Source organism: Pseudopodoces humilis, chromosome 14 (genome assembly GCF_049639895.1).
Source record: "Pseudopodoces humilis isolate 2021_Gansu_Grassland_sample_001 chromosome 14, ASM4963989v1, whole genome shotgun sequence".
Taxonomy (NCBI): Eukaryota; Metazoa; Chordata; class Aves; order Passeriformes; family Paridae; genus Pseudopodoces; species Pseudopodoces humilis.
In genome coordinates this window covers 19,022,695-19,040,910 of record NC_142213.1, presented here as the reverse complement: position 1 = coordinate 19,040,910, position 18,216 = coordinate 19,022,695, and the positions used below count along the sequence as shown (strand labels likewise).

The following is an 18,216-nucleotide window of genomic DNA, read 5'->3' as shown; positions in this document are numbered from 1 at the left end:
AGGCATTACACACTAGAGCCTTAATCACAGATCATTAAACACCACAGTCAGGAATCTGATACTCCTGAGTTACAGTTCCCATAGTTTCACTATAGTTATAGTTAATTTGCACACAGTGAGATTAAAGCACCAGAGGATCTCTGCTCACCTGAAGCCCCACTGTGGGCTGGGAGTGACCCTCTCACTCTGGGTGAGAGCTACACCAGCTCTAGAACCTCTCTGCCCACTGTCAGCAATGTTTCTGACCCATCTTTTCTCTACTCATGGTTGGATGTTCTTACACCTATTCTACATCAGTTTGGTCTTATCCAGCTTTGCTTCCCTCCTCCCATATTCTGGAGTTGATGGTACAAGTTCCAGGGAAACCTAAACATTACTTCCATATTTTTGGAAGCAACTACACAAATCATCTGAGAATTAAGTGCCTTTAATTTTTTTTACATAAGAATGTATTTTTAATTGCAGCTCTAATAAGTGGTGATTTTAGCACTACAGAACAACAGCAGCTGACCCATTGTTAAGATGATGCCTTGGAGTACAGAAGCTACAGATGGTTAAGAGAATAAAAGTAGGTATTTATTAAAGGCCTTCAACACATGAATCTTGGACAGTCAAAAGCCTCACAGAGGTTGTACCCAAGACTGACAATGGTCACAAGGTTTTCAGACAGATACAAGTTTTCCCCATTTACACATCAAGGGTTAATCCTCCAATTACAGCTTCAGGTAATTAAGTCATATTCCCTAGTTTGCTTCCCCACAACTCACTTTTGTTTGTTCTTTCTGGGGCCTGAGGCTTTAGGCCTAAATTTCAGGCCTAAATGGATTGCTTTGTCTGACCAAAATGTGAAGAGAATTAACTAACACTCTATATGGAGTTTATACACCAATGCAGTACAGGATTTGAAAAATATAAAAGCTAAAATCCTAAGGCATCAAAATGTCTCTTCATTGTGCATTTAGTTTTCTTTGTATGCAAAATTTCAGTACAAAATTATTTGCTGAGGTCCTGAACTAAGAGAGGTTTTGATGAAATGCAATTTTGAGCACAGGACAATGATGGCTACTGAAAAGTGGGCAAGTAGATTTGACAAAACAATGCACTAACTCTCAACAGAAATAACAGATTCCTCCAACACTGATTATGTTACAAGAAAAATACAAGCTCTTAAATTTCTAGTCCTTGTCTTCTTATCTCAAGATAATAATTAAATCATTAGGGAGCTTCAGCAACAAAAGGCATTACAAGAAACATTACAAGAAATAAGGGCAGCTTTCCAATTATTAATACCATGAGAACTACATTAGTGTAGTGCATCTATTACTATTGCACTGGTTCATAATGGAAGGAAAAAAAATACAACATATTTGGTACAGACACTGTAGGAATTTCTTTTGAAATCAGAATTTTAAAACTATCCACCATCTTAAGAGGGAAATTATTACCAGGAATTTGGAGTTTACTGGCAGGAGTAATGGCAGATCCCATGGCCAGATGGTAATTAAGAGACACCATGAAAGAAACCAAAACCTATTCACCTTTCTGTGGGAAGACAGCCACAATCATTTCTTTAGTTGTTCACAGAAAAAATAAAAAGCAAACCTAAACAGAGTTATCTTAATATTCTTTCACAATAAATGTTAGGATAAAAATATCAGCACACAGCAATGAAGATCTACTACCTTTAAAAAGAAATCTTTTTGAAGAAAAATCAAGAGTTTCAGAGGCACTGAAGAGACACCTGAAGAGGATTTCTAAGCATATTTGTGAATTACAAATTTGATCCACTCAATATGATATAACAGCCTTTTTCTAAGACCAAATACCAGAGATCACCAGTACCCCCTGTCATATGCAACATCTTTTGAACAAGCAGCTACAAATGCCACCAAAAACCAAAGCTCAGCACATGACACAAAAAAAATCCCAATGATTTCTTACAGTTACACACATTCACTGTTTGGAGAGCATAAGAGAATAAAAAGGTGGGCAATGCAGCCCATCACAAAACTCATCACAGAGTGACTACAAACTGCCAGTGTGATCCTGGGATGGAAGAGAAGTGACAGAGCGCTGAGGGGCAGCCCAAAGGCCAGCAGGGCTCAGGCTGTGGCTGCTGAGAGCTCGGCCCCTCGGCACATGGAGGGCAGCCACAGCCCCAGAGCAGAGCCCCTTGTCCAGCAGGGTCCAAACCTTTCTGTCCTGCTGAGGGCAGCAGGAGCAGAGCTGGCTGAGGACAGGAGGCTCAGGAGAAGTTACAGCAAGTGGCAGCGTTAACAAAGGAACAAAGAGCTATAAATTGCTTGAACTAAATCCACCATGAAAAGGAGGAAGGTTTCTATGCCTCCCAAGTGCAGAATAAATGAACTAAACCTTAAGGTGAACCCATCACCTGTGAATAAAACAGGCAGGTACAGGGCTATCAGGGATGCCAGCTGCCCTCTGAGGCTCAGGTGTGTCCCTGCAGTGCTCTGCTTCCCACCAGGACTGATGGCCTGACTGCTGTGACCTCGCTCAGAATGTCACCCCTGCCCTCTATTAACTCCCTGGAACTGAATTAACACCCCACTGACACAAACCAAACTTCACAATGACCAATGCAAAAGCAATCTCTCTTTACTCACAAGTAATGTCCCAGCCACCGCTCCAGCCACCCATTCCCAGCCAGGAATCACACCCAGAGCACTGCAGGGGAAAAGGAGCAGGCAGGTCAGACAGGCACTCAGATGTGAAGATGTGACACATCACACACAGGTGAGAGGTTGGAGGCTCCATCTAATCCTCCCCTGCAGCTGACATGCTGAGGTCAAGACACAAGACAGCAGCAATATAAATATGAGATTACTGGACACCTCAGAATAGCTTTCAACCAGATTCTAATAGTCAGCAATTAGCTTATTGCTTAGAAAATAAATGTTATTACTCTAATTTTCTAATATAATTAACAATGAGACTTGCCAGTAGTCTTATCACCCATGTAGGCATGCATTCCTGGCTTTAGAATTCTGTTTTCTTCATTGCACCAGAACCTGACAGCCAAGAGTTTTACTGTAGTCCTGGCCTTAGCAACCCATTTCTGAATCTGGAAATGTATAATGACAGTAAGCCACAAAACAACGTTTTTTCAGTGTTCAGCTACTCCCTACCAATGAAGATGGAACTCTTCATTCTGAAAGCTGTGAACATCTGAAGTGCTATTCCCATCAGACTTCATTTAGCTCAAACTGCTGCCTCCCCTGGCAATATCAAATGCTATAGACAAGAAGATAAGAGCAAGTACAGATACTTCCCAGTGCACTCATCAGCATCTCGCAGCTCACAGACCTCCCAAGCAGAAGTATTATCTTCTTTAAAAGGAATCTCTGATGGATTTTTGCAGGATTTGGAACAAACACATGACGAGAAGAAAGTCTAGGGCTGTCTGAGCCACAGAAGCCATCAGCAACCACCACAAATGCCATCCATCCTCTCTCAGCCAGCACATGCTAAGGGGTTTCTGCCTCTTGCTGCTTCCAGCAGAAGGCTGCTCTGTGATCCCACTGCTCCAGGTAAACCACTCAGAACTGCTGCCAATGGCACAGGAACTGACCAGGCACAATTCTTCACACCCACTGGCCCAGCTGTTCAAGGCTAATTTAAATCAAGTGCCTGTGCAAACCTGGCAGGATTCCTGTGTGAACCAAGAGGGTTCCCAACAGGATCCTGCCAGGTTTTCCTTTACTTAAAGCCTACAAACAACCACCCTGGAGCTACAGTCCCAGAAAAACTGAGCAGCAGACAAAGGGCAGCCACAACTGGCCATGGAATTTCAGTAGGAAATATGTCTATGCCCAGCTTTAAAGACAGTAAGATCCTTGGGGGTGCAGAACTACAATAATCAAGAAAAAATAATAATGCATTTTGAAAAGCTGAAAACTAAAATGAAGAGGGAAAAGAAACCCCAGATATTCTCATCTAAAATGAAACTATTTCCAGCAAAGAGGTGGTACCTGCAAACCAGCTCATCTCCTTTGCATCACAGAATGAGCCCCTCCTGACTCCTCACACAGTGAACACCTTTCTTCAGCAAGCACACTCAGGAAAAGGAGATACAATCCTTAGGAAATTCAAGAGAATTGGGAGAAAGTACTGAAATAAAACAAATCATTTGAAGACATCCATAGCAAAGTTTTCCAGAGATACCCACTTCATTATTGTACAGCAGTCTCCCTGGGAAGTATTAAAGCCCCCAAAAGCATGAGAAACAAATTCATGCCAGAAAGTAATGAGAAAAAACTCTAAAGAACATTCCTGCTCTGCTCTCCAAGGACAGCCACCTCTCTCCCACACCTTCCACAAGAAAAGGTACTGCTCCTTTTCAATGCCCAAAGGCCAACAGAGACAACCTCCACAATGGAAAAACATTTCTTTGGTCAGCACACAAGTGTCCTGGCTTCTCCCTGACTTCCCTTGAGAGTTCAAAGTCTCATTAGAACAAAACCAAAAAGCACAAACTAAATATGAAAGCTCCAAGCTACTTTAAGTCCTCCCCCCTTCCATTTCCCTTTGTGCCCTTCATGTGCCACTTCCTTCTGGAGACACCCTCGGGTATCTCAGCCACCCCAGGAGCCCTGCACATGACATGTTCCTGACATGGTCCAACACTCCCCACCTTCCTCCAGGTAAAGAGGCTACAGCTGCATCCCCAGTACAGCAGATGTTCCCTCACACATCCCAACAAACACACACGACTATTTCAACAGAACACTGAGCCACAGCCAAAAGACTCCTTTCTGAAAAGCTCACCTACCTGGCAACAACATTGTCAAAATTGGGGAAATCAGTTCAAGGCTAAGCTGTTCCACATGGGCCCTTTCCTTTACTCCCTCATTGCTATTGCTGACCACTGGCAGGCAGACCCAAGGACTAGGAACTCTTCAGCCTGGCCATAACGAGGTGCTTAGAAGCACTACATTGTACAGTTTTCCAAATAGTTTTCCAAATTTAGCAACCAAATCTAAACTTGGTAAAAACCAAAACAAGGCTCAGAAATAAGCTGCACAATACTATACATGAAATATCATCATAAGCCATTATGTTGGTGTCCCTTCAAAGGACACTTTGGGGCATACTCTCTTGAAATATGAATGAGTTAAAACTATTGTCCCCTCCAGCAGCACTTACATTACTCCATATGCCTACAATGCCATCATGGCCTTCCTCTTGTAATAACCCCTTTATTTGAATCCATATAGACAAATCTACAACAAAATAACAGAGCCTTACCCCTATTTTAAGCAACCTGGGGAATTTCGCATGCCCTGCTCCTTCTGCTTTTGACAGTCAAAACTGGGCATTTGGAAGCAGGGCCATCCAAGCCACAAAGAGCAGCAGTTTTCCTTCACACAGCACCACGGGGCAGTTTGTGGGAAGCCCTTCAACCAAAGATTACAACAAGCAGCAGCAGCAGCAATGTTTGCCTCGAGCTGATATTTTTCCTGCCAATCACGAATGTATTTTAAGACAAATCCTAATGCTAAATGAAGCATATGCATTGTAATCTTTCCTGTAAAATTCTTTTTTACTGTAATACATTTAGAGACTTTTATCTTAACCAGTACTTGTTTTTTTCCTTTTTGTAATGTTTTTTTGTGTGCCAGGAGTTCCTTCTTGTTTTTAAGAGATAGAGTTCTACACCACAGACTTTGTTACATTTTGGTTCCTTCAGTATTTTTGTAAAGGCATTATTGAATATTGTAATTGAAATAATTATACTTGGCAAATAAGTAATCTAAGTACACAGTGGAATGTGCTCTCTCTCTTTTCCAACACTGCTCAGTTTTCCATTAGTTTGCAAATGTCAGTGGTCTGCTCTTCCATTACCGTGAATGAGGAGTTTTTTTGAGTCAAACTAAACAGGCTGAGCTGATGCACAGCCTTCCACCCTATACTACCTAATTTAATTTCTTCTCAACTGCTGTTCCTCTGCATTCATACACTCCTGGAAACCACATGCAATAGTTCAGATCATTTTTATGAAAAGGGCACAAAGCATAGCTCAGTTCCTCTGAAGACACTGCTCTGCAAGTATAAATCTGCCCAACCATGAGCAGCAGTGTCTTTGTCCAGAGACAAGGAAACCTCTCAAATTCCAACAGAGTGTGGTTTTCCCCATCTTTCTTTACATGATTTAAAAACTTATGAGGTGTACTCTATGTATCTTTGGGATTTGTTCCAAGCTAGTCAGATTTAATAATATAGGATTCAGTTACGATCAGTAATTAGTCATTTTAATGACAGGTTTTTAACAAGACTTGCCACAGTTATTAGTGTACTGCAGAAAGGATCTGCAGTAGGAACTGAAACAAAAATCCCGAGGGCAGATTATTTCAGTGTATCAGGCAGCACCACCCCGGGATTTCCACCACATGGACAGTTTTTAACAACTCGAAGACAGGTAGATGTTGCACAGCGATGACAGATCCTTTGGCTCCAGTCCTGAACACACAGCACACACACACACCGCTGGTCCCTGTTGTTTTACTGGGCTAACAAGCTCACTGCTACCACTTGCAGAGAACAGATCCTACCCTGCACTGAGGAAATGAGAAGAAAACAAATCACACTTCTAAATCCTGGATTTTACTGGGCATTCATAAAAAATGAATTCATCACCAGAGTCCTCTATAAACTTGTGTGCACCTGAAGCCAAGAAACTTCCAATGTGTTTTTCACAAAACCTCTATGTACAAATTTTGCCTTGTACTAACCAGCAGTGATTTAAAATGCTGAAGTTGTATATACAAAATATTAAAATGTTTCTGGCATCACACTTCTCAAATAACTTGTTTAAGTTACAAGAATTTGCAGTACCCTGTAAGAAATTACTTAAAAATCTATTTCAAGATGATTGACATTTTCATAAAACATCTCTTTTCCTAATATCTCGAAAAATACATTTGTTCATTTGAAAAATATAAATGTCATAGTGACTTGGAAAGTAGATCAGACGAAGGCAAACATCAGCACTAGCACCACAGAAACTGCTGAAGTGCTTTGGTGTTTATTATGTGTTTCACTGCTGGGGTGGTCCAAGCCTTGCACAGGCTCCGTCAAACTGAACCAGCTGAGGTGTCCAAAGTACACGAAAGGTCACGTTTAATTTCACAACACAAAACCTCACGTTTGGTGTTCGGGGGATTTTTAAGTTTTTTTTTTCTTTTTACGCGGTGCATCTAAGAGAACTTCATCCCGCTAAGGACAAGCAGGCGAGCGAGGGCTCTGCGTGCTCCGGGCGGATCCCGGGCCCCCCGCGCTCCGCACCGGGCACCGGGCGGGTCCCCAGGGGAACGGCGGAGCCTCAGCCGGGCACGGCCGGGAGGCGGCCCCGGCCCCGCGACTCCCCTGCACGGGGTCAGACCGTGTGCTTCCTCTACCGAGCAGCTGCCTGCCGTGCTGTCCCGGCCCCGCGGCGATCCGCGGGCACACGGCCGAGGTGAAACGCGCTCCTGCGGCCCCAGCAGCGCCGCCCGGCCCGGCCGGGCCCGCCCCTCACACCGCCCGGCCGCAGCCCCGCTCCCGCCGCGGTACTCACCACCTCGGCCAGCTTCAGCCTGCCCAAGGTGCCCCGCAGGTAGTCCAGGTCGCAGCGCAGGCCGCCCAGCCCGCGGCGCTGGCTGACGGGCTCTGTGGTGGGCTGGTAAGGGCTGCTGGCCGCCGAGATCATGGAGGCGCTGGACGCCTCGCCGTCGAAGCCCTCCAGGTCATCGCCGTTCCTCATGGTGCCGGTGCCGCCGGTGCCGCCGGGGGGTGGCCGCGGGCTCCGGCCCGAGCGCCGCGCTCAGCTAAGGCAGCGAGGGCTGCATGGCCGCCCCGCGCCCGCCTCAGGCGCAGCGGCGTGGGGAGAGCCCGGGCAGCATCGCGCGGAGCGGGGCCGCGCTGCGGAGCGGAGCGGTGCCCGGGTGCGGAGCGGAGCGGTGCCTGGGTGACGTGCGGAGCGGTGTCCGGGTGCGGTGCAGAGCTGTGCACAGCGGTGCCCCGGTCCGGTGCGGAAAGGCGCGGAGCGGTGCCGCGCTGTCCCGGTGCGGAGCCGTGCCCCGGCCGCGGAGCCCTGAGCGCCGCAGCCCGCCCCGCCACACGGGGGCGCGCTTCCGGCTCCGCTGCCCTGGTTCCGATGCCGATGTCGGTCCCGATGCCGGTCCGGATCCCGGTCCTGGTCCCGGTCCCGGTCCCGGCAGGACAGCCCAGCTCCGAGCGGCGGCGCCGCAGCCGCTCCTCCCCCGGCGCGGAGCGGAAAGGGCGGGCAGGGCCCGCCCCGGAGGGCGCGCAGCCGGGCGGTGCCTGCGCCGTGCCCGCCCCGCGGGGAGCGCCGCGCACCTGCCCCGGGCTCCGCGCCCGGCCCAGCCCGGCCCAGCCCGGCATGGGCTCGCTGTCCCGCCCGGCCCGCGGCCGCTCGGGTTTCTGCATCCGCTGCTGGTGCCGAGGAGCGCTCACAGCCCGGCCCGGACCTCGCGGGGCCGGCTCAGAGCACGCTCCGGGCTGCGGGAACCGGCCCGGGCTCACGGCCGAGCCCCTGCCCTGGCGGTGCCCACCAGCGGCTCGGGAAGCGGAATCCTCCGCGCCGCTCTCCCACGAGTGTTGTGTTTCCAAACAGTGACATTGCAAGGTAGCCTTGACTGGCTCCGAATCAGGTTTTGGGGGTACTTTTCCTTTTGCTGTGTCACGACAAATAAGGACAAATTGCAACATAGCCTGGCAAATCCAGACGAGTGAAATGCAGCTAAGTCATTTTTTTGAACACAGCCAGACTGCTGTGTACCACGGTGAAGTTCAAATGTTGTGTCCTGTGATCTGCCATGGTTACCAGCCAGGCTCTGATAGACCCGTGCTCCTCTTCTTGTCACTGACAGTCTACACTGTCACCTGTTCCACATTACAGGACTTTAACACATTAACAGTTCTAGCATCTTCCTTTGGTCTCCAAGAGTCTGACTGCTTTTCCTTCTTCTGTTTTCCATGAACACTGTGGATTATGCACCCAAGGATTTCCTTTCCAGTTACCTGTGTGCTCTACTTCATGTCTCCCTTCCAGTTCCCTTGAAACTCCTTTGATCCTTCTTTTCATAGGTTCTTCCCTGTACATGCTATTTTTAATTTCAATATATTTTTCTTCTTTTGTTTAGCCTCTGAATAAACATCCCCAAAGAAGGAGGAGCAAGGAGAGAGCCTCGGAGAGAGAACCAGGGAAAGAATCAGGGGTTTGTTTGGCTACTGTCATGGCTTGGTTAACTGCAGCCACAGCTTCTCTGCTACACCCTGGACCTGGGAGGGGCCAATGCGCTCAAGCAAGGTGGAGTGTTGGGAGAAGTGTAAAAGAAAGTCATTAACCTTTGGTGAAGGATGAGCAGGGAAAGAAAAAAAGAAGACATAAGCAAAGCGTGGAGAAGGAGGGTAACTCTTGCTTGGGTCACATTAACCTGGCCTAACAATATGAAATCATGTAATTGTAAGGGGAAATTCCTGCTATGGGACAGAGCTAGACTAATAGGAGTTTACAGTCTCTTAATTCAGTTCTTGTATAACTGGGGAAATCACAACTCTCACAAAGCTCTTTTTCTTGCAGGAACTATCACAAGTATGTGGCTGCCACTTAGGAGAGCATCTCTGAATTGTAGCTTAAGGCTCCATGGCTGTTTCAGGAACACAGGTTATGCATATTTACCCACAGAGACATTTAGCCTTTATTTTCAAGGACTGAAGCACTCAGGATAGAAAACTATCCTGAGCAAAACAAAGAAAACATTTCTGAAACATCCAGTGAGTATTATTTTGTTCAATCTTTTGCAATTCTAACCAAAACACATCAGTGTGTTGAAAGAGAATCAAAAGGTGGTGTTGAAGAAGGATGAAGGGGGAAGATGGTTGAGTGGTTTAGGAAAAGGTGACGTGGTAGGAGATCTTTATTCTGGCTGTTTGCTTAGTGCCTCCTGCACAACCTTGTGCAAACTTCTTAATAACTTCCTTCTCCCATGGGCTGGAGGACATGAAGTGTAAATGTATTTAAATCATGAGAGCAGTTTGGGGGTGCTGGGAGGTGAGGACACACTGAACCCCTCTGGTTTTGAGCAGACAATTCCTGGGGTAGGGAGAGCAAGCAAGCCCCAGCTGGGTGTTCCTGGGGCAAAAGGAGGGCTGGTCCCAGCTGAGTGTCCCAGCTCTCAGGGCAGCTCCCGAGTGTCCTAGCTCCCAGGGCAGCTCCCAAATGTCCCAGCTCCCAGGGCAGCTCCCAAATGTCCCAGCTCACAGGGCAGCTCCCAAATGTCCCAGCTCCCAGGGCACAGCCCTGCCAGCAGGGCCCACGCCGAGCCCAGGCTGTGCTGGGGATCCCTGGCATGCTCCTGGACGGGTGGGTGGGCTGGACTGACTTGGCAAGGCCTGCTGAGGCTGCTGCCAACATTTAACAAAGGAATCCTTTACACACATTCTTGCCTGATACGGCACCTTTTCAGCTCTGCAGCACGGGAAGGGAAAAAATGTCTACGTTTAATATGTAAATAAAAGTACTGATCCAGGAAAAAGGTCACTGCATTCATCCTAGGTAGATCAGATCACTCTCAGATAACTTTGGCTTTACAAGTTTCCAGCACAGCCTGCCATTCCATTGTGTGCCTGCTCATGGAGACCAGGAAAGTGGGGAACTGGGTCAATGACCAGCACACAAGACACCACCATAGTATCGACCTAATCAGATCAGGGAATTCATCACTGACTTCTTCACATCCAGCTAAAATACAACTGAAGAGTGAACACAAGGAAGAAACAGTTCAGAGAAAAAAAAACAAGTATGCTGTTCACAGACACTGTAATTAAATGATCTGTTTGTTACAGAACAGTTAGGTCAGCTTTGACAGAATTAAAAACTCCCCATCAGAAAGGATCTCCAGGACACTGGTCATAAATTAAAACCAGCTGGTGAATTAGGTGTAAAAAACATTTGAAAGAGAACCTTAAATATTCTCAGTGAACAAACTCAACAGAGACCCTCATCTCTCAACCTTCATCTCAGCTATTCCTACAACCTCTTGTAAACTTGTGAACCAATTGTGGGTTCTTTTCATTAAGCACATTTAAGTGTTATTTCCAAGATTAAAGCCTGTGATTCTTTTCCAGCAGAATAGAAATACCAACTTAAACCCAGATTTTTAAAGTGTATTTATGTAGTTTCAACACACTTAAAAGTATTTTAATGCTTAAATATAAAATTTTGTAGATCTGGATGGTGTTTATTAAGAATGGTGCTTTAATGCAGTTAAGAGTGTAAAAGGCATTAGGATCCTACCAGGAAGGTTACATCTTTGCAAATACCTGAAAAGAGCTGAGAGGTTCTTTAAGAAAAAGCCCCGGTATTTCCACATGACCTACCAAAGGGAAGGAGCACTGGTATGCTGCCAAATTCCAGGAGAGCTGAGCAGTGATTAGAGTTTAACTTTGGCATCAGACAGGAGGCTTTTTTACCCTTGAAATTCTCAATCTAAAAAGTACTGAAGCTTTTTCTCAGCTTTTCAGTTGGGGGAAAAGGAAAAAAACCAAGCCCCACCCTCAAAAGCTAATAAGGAATTTGCTTTAAGAAAACATCTGGTAGCTTTGAGTGCCTTAGTGCAAGGAATTGTGCATTTTCCCAGTGTGGGAGTGTGGTGTGCACACTGGTTCTGAAGCCATGAGCAGCATGGGAGGTGGGCAAATCATTTTGCTGAGTCACAAGTAGGAATTAATACAAGAAGAAGAAACTGCAAGTTCTGACACAGCCTTTAAACAGAAGGAAAACTGTCTGGGATGGTGGGGACTCGTGAGGTCAGTTCTCTGCAATGCTGCTGAACAGTGTGACAGTTCCATGTCACCATCCAGCCACAGCTGGGCACTGCAGCCTCCCAGCATGACACCACCAAAAGGCACCTCAGGAGCAGTGAGGAGACCTGGATTCTGCAGCAGGAGTCAAAAACCAGTCCTACCAAGCAAGGAAAGGGGTCAAAGCACAACCCCTTGTTGTTGTTCAACAAGTTCAGGGTGAAGCAGAGAGAACAGAAAGAAGCTGAGGTGAAGGGCAGCCTTGAAGAGCTTCTTGCAAGTTCCAGTGGCTGAAAGCACCATGCCTGCTTGGCCGGGGTCTCTTGGGCACACACCACAGCACAGTGAGGGACTCCTGGGCTTTCCATCTTGTTAAAAAAGTGCAGCTTCAGTGGCCAGAAGTGGTAGTGAGTCCTACTCCGCTCCAGATTTTCACCACCTCCACCTGAATTCCAGCCCTGAGGCCTTGGAAGATAAACAGAGCAGCCCTGGAGCTCCCCAGGCCTGAGCCACTGGTGACAGTCCCCAGTCCCTGGGGTGCCACCAGCTGTCACAGCTGGGATCAGAGGCAGCAGCAGCTGAAGTCCCCACAGGACCCTGCCAAAGAGCTGTACAGGATTAAGGGGAGAGGTAAAAGTGTCAATTCTGGAACTTCACCATCACCATCAGGAAATAGTGTTTCCCTTTCAACAAACAAACAAACAAATCCTCCTCCCCCACCAAAACCAAGAAAGGCAATGCTGCCAAACAAATCAGTCAGACCCTTACCTTGCAGACATGAATACGACTTCATGTGCTTTTAACAATCAGCCATTCACAGAACCATTTTATTATTTTTTTTACTCCAGGATTAGGGACTGACATCTCATTCTTTATCACCTACTGGTCCAGTTTGGTGGTGAAGAAGTCACTGGCTCCTTTCACCTCCAAAAATTTCTAAAGGATATCTGCAATCTGCAAGTGCCAGAGTGGAGTTACCTTGCAGCCACAGCTGGGCTGAAGGGCAGCAGACATTCTACAGAGCACAAGGTGAAATGAATTTCTATAAAAAAGTGAAGCAAAACACCAGATTCTTAAGAAAAGTGCCAACAGACCTTTAATGTGCTGGGAACTAGCCAAGACTGTGAGTTACATTTCTTTTGAAAGAATCCTGTATAATGAAGCGGACTGAAAAAATATGCAGAGACTGACAGCAGTGTTTATTTTATTCATGACACTACATTTATCCAGGGAACAGAGGCGAAAAAAAAGCCGTGGACTGAGAAAAAACGTGGTGGTCTTCCAATAACACCATAAAGGCACACAGACCTAGAGCAGAAGGCCAGAAAACTCTTGTTCTATCTGCATGGACATGGGGATGCTGCCCCTGCAACATCCAGTAGTTTTATAGCAAGTGATGGAGCATGCAGGGTACAGCAGACCTTGGAGGGAAAGAGCCGGGTTTCTTTTTTCAGGAGGTGGGAAGCTGAAGGGGAGGATGAAAAAATTGTATAGACCATGTTTTATAAGCAAATTTTTAAAGGTCCCTTAGCAGGCTTAAAAAAAAAAAAGATGAAGTACACTCACTACATTCTTTCTTTCCACGGACAGCATGGGCCAGCGAAAACAACTGACCTCAACTGTTTGAATCCTGTGTGTGTTGTTATGCAACAACCCAGCCAGTCCCCTGCACTTCTCCTGGGGAACTGCACATGGCAGAGAAGTTAATTCTTTAATTATCCTCCTGAATTTGTTTTACTTACAGCTAACCTGCAGCTGATTGGTAACATCAGCAACCATAATAGCAGTTCAAAGAATATTCCCTTTTGCAACAGCACCTAATTTCTTTGTAAAATAGAACTCTGGATTTGCTGATTTGGCTCATTCCCTTACAGAGTATTTCTCTGGTTATATGGGTCTTCTACATGCAAGGGAAAGTTTTGGCTTTTTTGGTTTTTTTCAATAGGAAAAATAATTTCAAGTCTTCCATCACTGGCTATAAACCCAAGGCAGGCATATGGCCCCAGTTCTCCAAGCCTTACACAGAGGAACTAATAAATCCTGATTCCTTGCAGGCTTGTCTTCTCTTCCCACCTTCCTCACCCCTCCCAGCCACTGCCCCAGCCCCTCCCCAGGGTCCCCTTGCACAGGCAGCAGCTTAGCTCCTATTTCTGTCCTCCAACTACTGCTCGAGCAAAGGAAGCCAGCACTGCGCCAGGTTCCGTGTGTGCAGACCACAGATCTTTGTTTGGCCTGGCTCGCCTAGGAACCAGCCAAACTTCCTTGGCAATCCCTGCCTAAAGCAGAGGAAATCTTTGGATTTATTGTCTCCACCAAACCCTTAATTTTCATGCAACTGGGATTAAGTCAGCTGTCTGCGAGATCTTTCTTGTCACTGAAGCTGGCCAAGAGATTTAAGTTATTTTTGAGGAGGGGGTAGAACAGGACAGAGCACAAATGCAAAAGCAGTGGAAACCATACTAAAAATATTTCAAATATGACAGCATTCTCTTAATAGTTGTGTTGTATTTCTGTTTAGCTGAAAGGTGACTTGGGAGAGATTTTGACAGGCTTTTACTGGTTTAAGTATTTCAGATCCTGCCAGTTTCTCTGGCAGTTTCTTGGCATTGGAAGATACCGGTCAAAACATCCTGATTCAGCCAGTAAGCTCAGCTAATTATAGTCACTTACTGACAATCCAGTGTTGTCCTGGGGCATGTGTGCTCTTCCCAGGAAAACAAAACTGGCAGTAGCAATTCAGGTTCACAGCCTAAACAAATTCCAGTATTAATTCAGTAGCCCCCATCTCGTGCACAGATCAAAGGCTGATGTTCCATTGCTCATTTCCAAACCAGCCCATCACTGTTCCCAACTCCTACCAAAGCTTGAGCCCAGCTGGAAACAGGCTACATCACTGACTTCCACAGCTGAGCAAGAAAGAGCCATGTGTGGGTTTGGTTGGAAGTGCCCAGAGCTCTCCCTCCAGGACTTCTGCCTTTGTTTTGCATTCAAGAAAATTTCTATGTGGACAATGACTGGTCTTTAATGAAATGGAATTCTCTCCTACTTGTCCCTCTCTGCCTGTAGGCACAGTAACTGAACTCTTTCAGAATATCAGAAAATGTGGTACATCTTCACTTTCTAATAATCTCCAGAGCATCATCAGTATACCAAGTCCTTTGTGGGTAATCATTTTCCTTCTCTCGAAAGGAGAGGTTTTAATTTGGTGCACCCAGGGCACAGCACTGCCTGCAGTCCCTCTCACTAAGGCCATGGGCAACAACACAGAGTGGATCTGATCTCAGCAGTCCTATCCATCCATCCATCCATCCATCCATCCATCCCTCCATCCCATCCCTCCATCATCCATCCATCCCTCCCTCCCTCCATCCCCCATCCATCTATCATCCATCCCTCCCTCCATCCATCCATCATTTCTCAGTGGTCTCACTCCCTCTGTTCTGTCAATTAAGTCCATTCCACTCCCTCTCTAAAAAGCAAGTCCTTGGTTTTTGGAATGCTGTCAGACTGGTCAGGTGAGTGCCAGAGATCTACAATGGCATTTTCCTCAACTTCAGTATTTCACTGCACATGCTTGCAGTAGTTGCAACTCCATTTCTTGCATGTTTTGAGGACTTGTTTTTGGTTTTAACAGCCCAAGTTAAAGATGACATCTTTATGTCATAAAGCTACACTTTTACATACAAAACATTTATACAGAAAACTCAGACACATTTCAAAGGCAGCTTGTGCAAGCTAATTCAGCTTCCTTGTAGACAGATACAACTGTTGGCTTTCAGTGCTGGACACTGATATTTCAGCTTTTGTTCTGAAATAAACCAACCAGTCAAACCAGTGTCAATTTTGTCAATTTGAAATTAGAAAGAACAGCTTAACTCATATTAACGGAATTCATAGAACTGAATGAAACAGCTTTTCTTTGGGAAAAAATCAGCAGCTCACCTTTTGGAAGACATTTAGATGACAAAAATAATCTGCCAAACAAGAATTACTGAGGGAAGCTGACAAGCAGTGCTACAGCATCTCCCAAAGGCATATCCAGCATTGTTACCTTCAGGCACAGATCCCACGCCTGCCACCTCCTGGGCTTGGAATATTTCAGCACCAGAAACATTCAGTGAAACACAATTGTAATTAAGTGTAAGGGAAAGGGGAGTGAGGGATCTTTTCCTTCAGATAAAGTGTTACTACTCATAGTGTTGGTTCTGCTGCACTAAGTCTGCTACCAAAGGCAACGAGAAAATTAATTGCTTCCCTTGGTTCTGACATCATCTCACAGACGTCCTGCATGTAATTAATAATGTGCTTGTCCTAAAGCCCTCCAGGAACTCACAGCCTGGGGCTCTGGCTCCTGGAACACAGCAGGGATTGCACAGCTCTTTCAGAGGGTGACAGTGCTCCAGATCCACTCAGGCTGCCAGGTCACACCGCAGGCATCAGTCACTGCTGGCCACGGCAGCACCGCGCTCCAGGAGCACTGCAGCGCTCGGCACACGGCAAGCGTGCTGCTGGTACTGCAACCTCTGTGCTGCAGATACTGCAACCTCTGTGCTGCAGATACTGCAAACCTCTGTGCTGCAGATACTGCAAACCTCTGTGCTGCAGATACTGCAAACCTCTGTGCTGCTGGTACTGCAAACCTCTGTGCTGCAGATACTGCAACCTCTGTGCTGCAGATACTGCAAACCTCTGTGCTGCAGATACTGCAAACCTCTGTGCTGCTGGTACTGCAACCTCTGTGCTGCTGGTACTGCAACCTCTGTGCTGCTGGTACTGCAACCTCTGTGCTGCAGATACTGCAACCTCTGTGCTGCAGATACTGCAACCTCTGTGCTGCAGATACTGCAACCTCTGTGCTGCTGATACTGCAACCTCTGTGCTGCAGATACTGCAAGCCTTTTTATTCTTTTAAGACAGCTGAAGGAGAATTAGGTGCTCTATCCTTCAGGTTTTTGGAGACATACATGATTTGGAAGCATTGTAACAGCATATTAATACTACCATTTATCAAAAACTTCATTTGAGAAAATTCCTTGAGTTTTTTCCTATACATTTGAATATCACTCAGGTACACGTGGAAGCAGAGATCACTTCCTTTCACTTCTTCCAGGGAGCAGAAATCCTGCTTGATCCCATCCTGAGCTCACCTGCAGTGCCCATTCCGTGGAGAGCTGCTGATAAAGCACTCTCAGGGAGTGCAGGAATCTCAGAGGAGACGCCAGTGTCCCAAGGCTTTTGGGATTATTTGCACTTGTTGTCTTCTCCACACAGTCTGAGTGGGTGATTGAAGGAGAAGTTCATTATTACAAAGGCTGTAACATGTCAGGCTGGAATTTTTATGTCAATTCCTTGAAGGGGAACTGAATTCTAGCAAAAGAGTGCCTTTGGAATTAAACTGTCTATCCTATAAATATATTAATCATTTTTAAATGAAAATTTATTTTAAATAAATAAATATATTATTTATTTTAAAATGAAAATAACAGGCAAGTTTGGGTTTGGTACCAAGCACTCCAGCTCTAAACACAGACCCAGACAAGCAGAGTCTCCTTCAGGTCATTGATAACAACCTCTAATCCCCAGCCTCTCCTATGCAGGTATTTGAACTGCAGTTACTCAGAAATTCACTTCTTTGTTCAAGCAAAGGCTGTTATCTGAGCAGTTCATTCTCTAACAAAACCCTGCCACACCTGAAAAGCCAGAGGGGTTAATGCCATCATTTGGAAGAGCACAGGCAGTTAAAGACTCCTCTTGTAAGAGCAGCGTAGAAAGCTTAGAGCAGCCTTCAGAAAGATTTTTCTGCACCAAAGCCTTATTATCCCAATTTCTTTTTCATAACTTGGGAACTGTTTGTTTTGAAAAAAAAAACCCAGAAAAACTTACATTTGAAGCAAAGTAAATGTAAGAGTTATAAGAACTTATAAGAGTTATAAGAACACTTCCATCCACTGTCACCATTTTAAGAAGTTACTTCCAACTTCACCTGAAGTCTTCACTTGGTTTTCTCCCAAACCAAATAATAGAATTCTCTTCATATACTCAAAAAGTATTTTCTAAAGCCCCTCTTAAAGGGCTAAAATTTATTTTTCACATTAATGAGCTAATGAAAACGTTATGGCAATTCTAAAATTATAATTGTTTCATGGGCTCCTAAGGATTACCTTCTGGAGAAATTATATTTCAGAAAGCCAAAGCTTAGCTGATTTCTATTTCAGAGGCAGGGTGATTCTACAAACATTCATACCTAGAGCTTCAGTCTCTGCAGGGGAACAGAGGCATCCAGTTGATATGAAATGAAACAATGAAACAATGAAAACGAGCAGCAGAATCCTAATTAAATGCCCACTCCTTCTGTGCTTACTGGGAAGCTCTTCTGACACCCACCCAAGGGAG

General features: G+C 45.8%; 1 protein-coding gene across 6 annotated transcripts in view; it reads right to left on the bottom strand.

The window, feature by feature from the left end:
* Positions 1-7,804, bottom strand: part of CMTM4 (CKLF like MARVEL transmembrane domain containing 4) — a 37,047-nt gene extending 29,243 nt beyond the window's left edge. For all 6 annotated transcript variants that reach the window (XR_001332126.2, XR_001332127.2, XR_001332125.2 and 3 more), the window contains exon 1: positions 7,574-7,804. Coding sequence is in view for 1 of the 6 variants with exons in the window: in XM_005532521.3 (XP_005532578.1) it covers positions 7,574-7,759 (186 nt within the window). In the remaining 5 variants the exon portion in view is untranslated. The remainder of the gene's footprint in view (positions 1-7,573) is intronic.
* Positions 7,805-18,216: the final 10,412 nt, after the last annotated feature.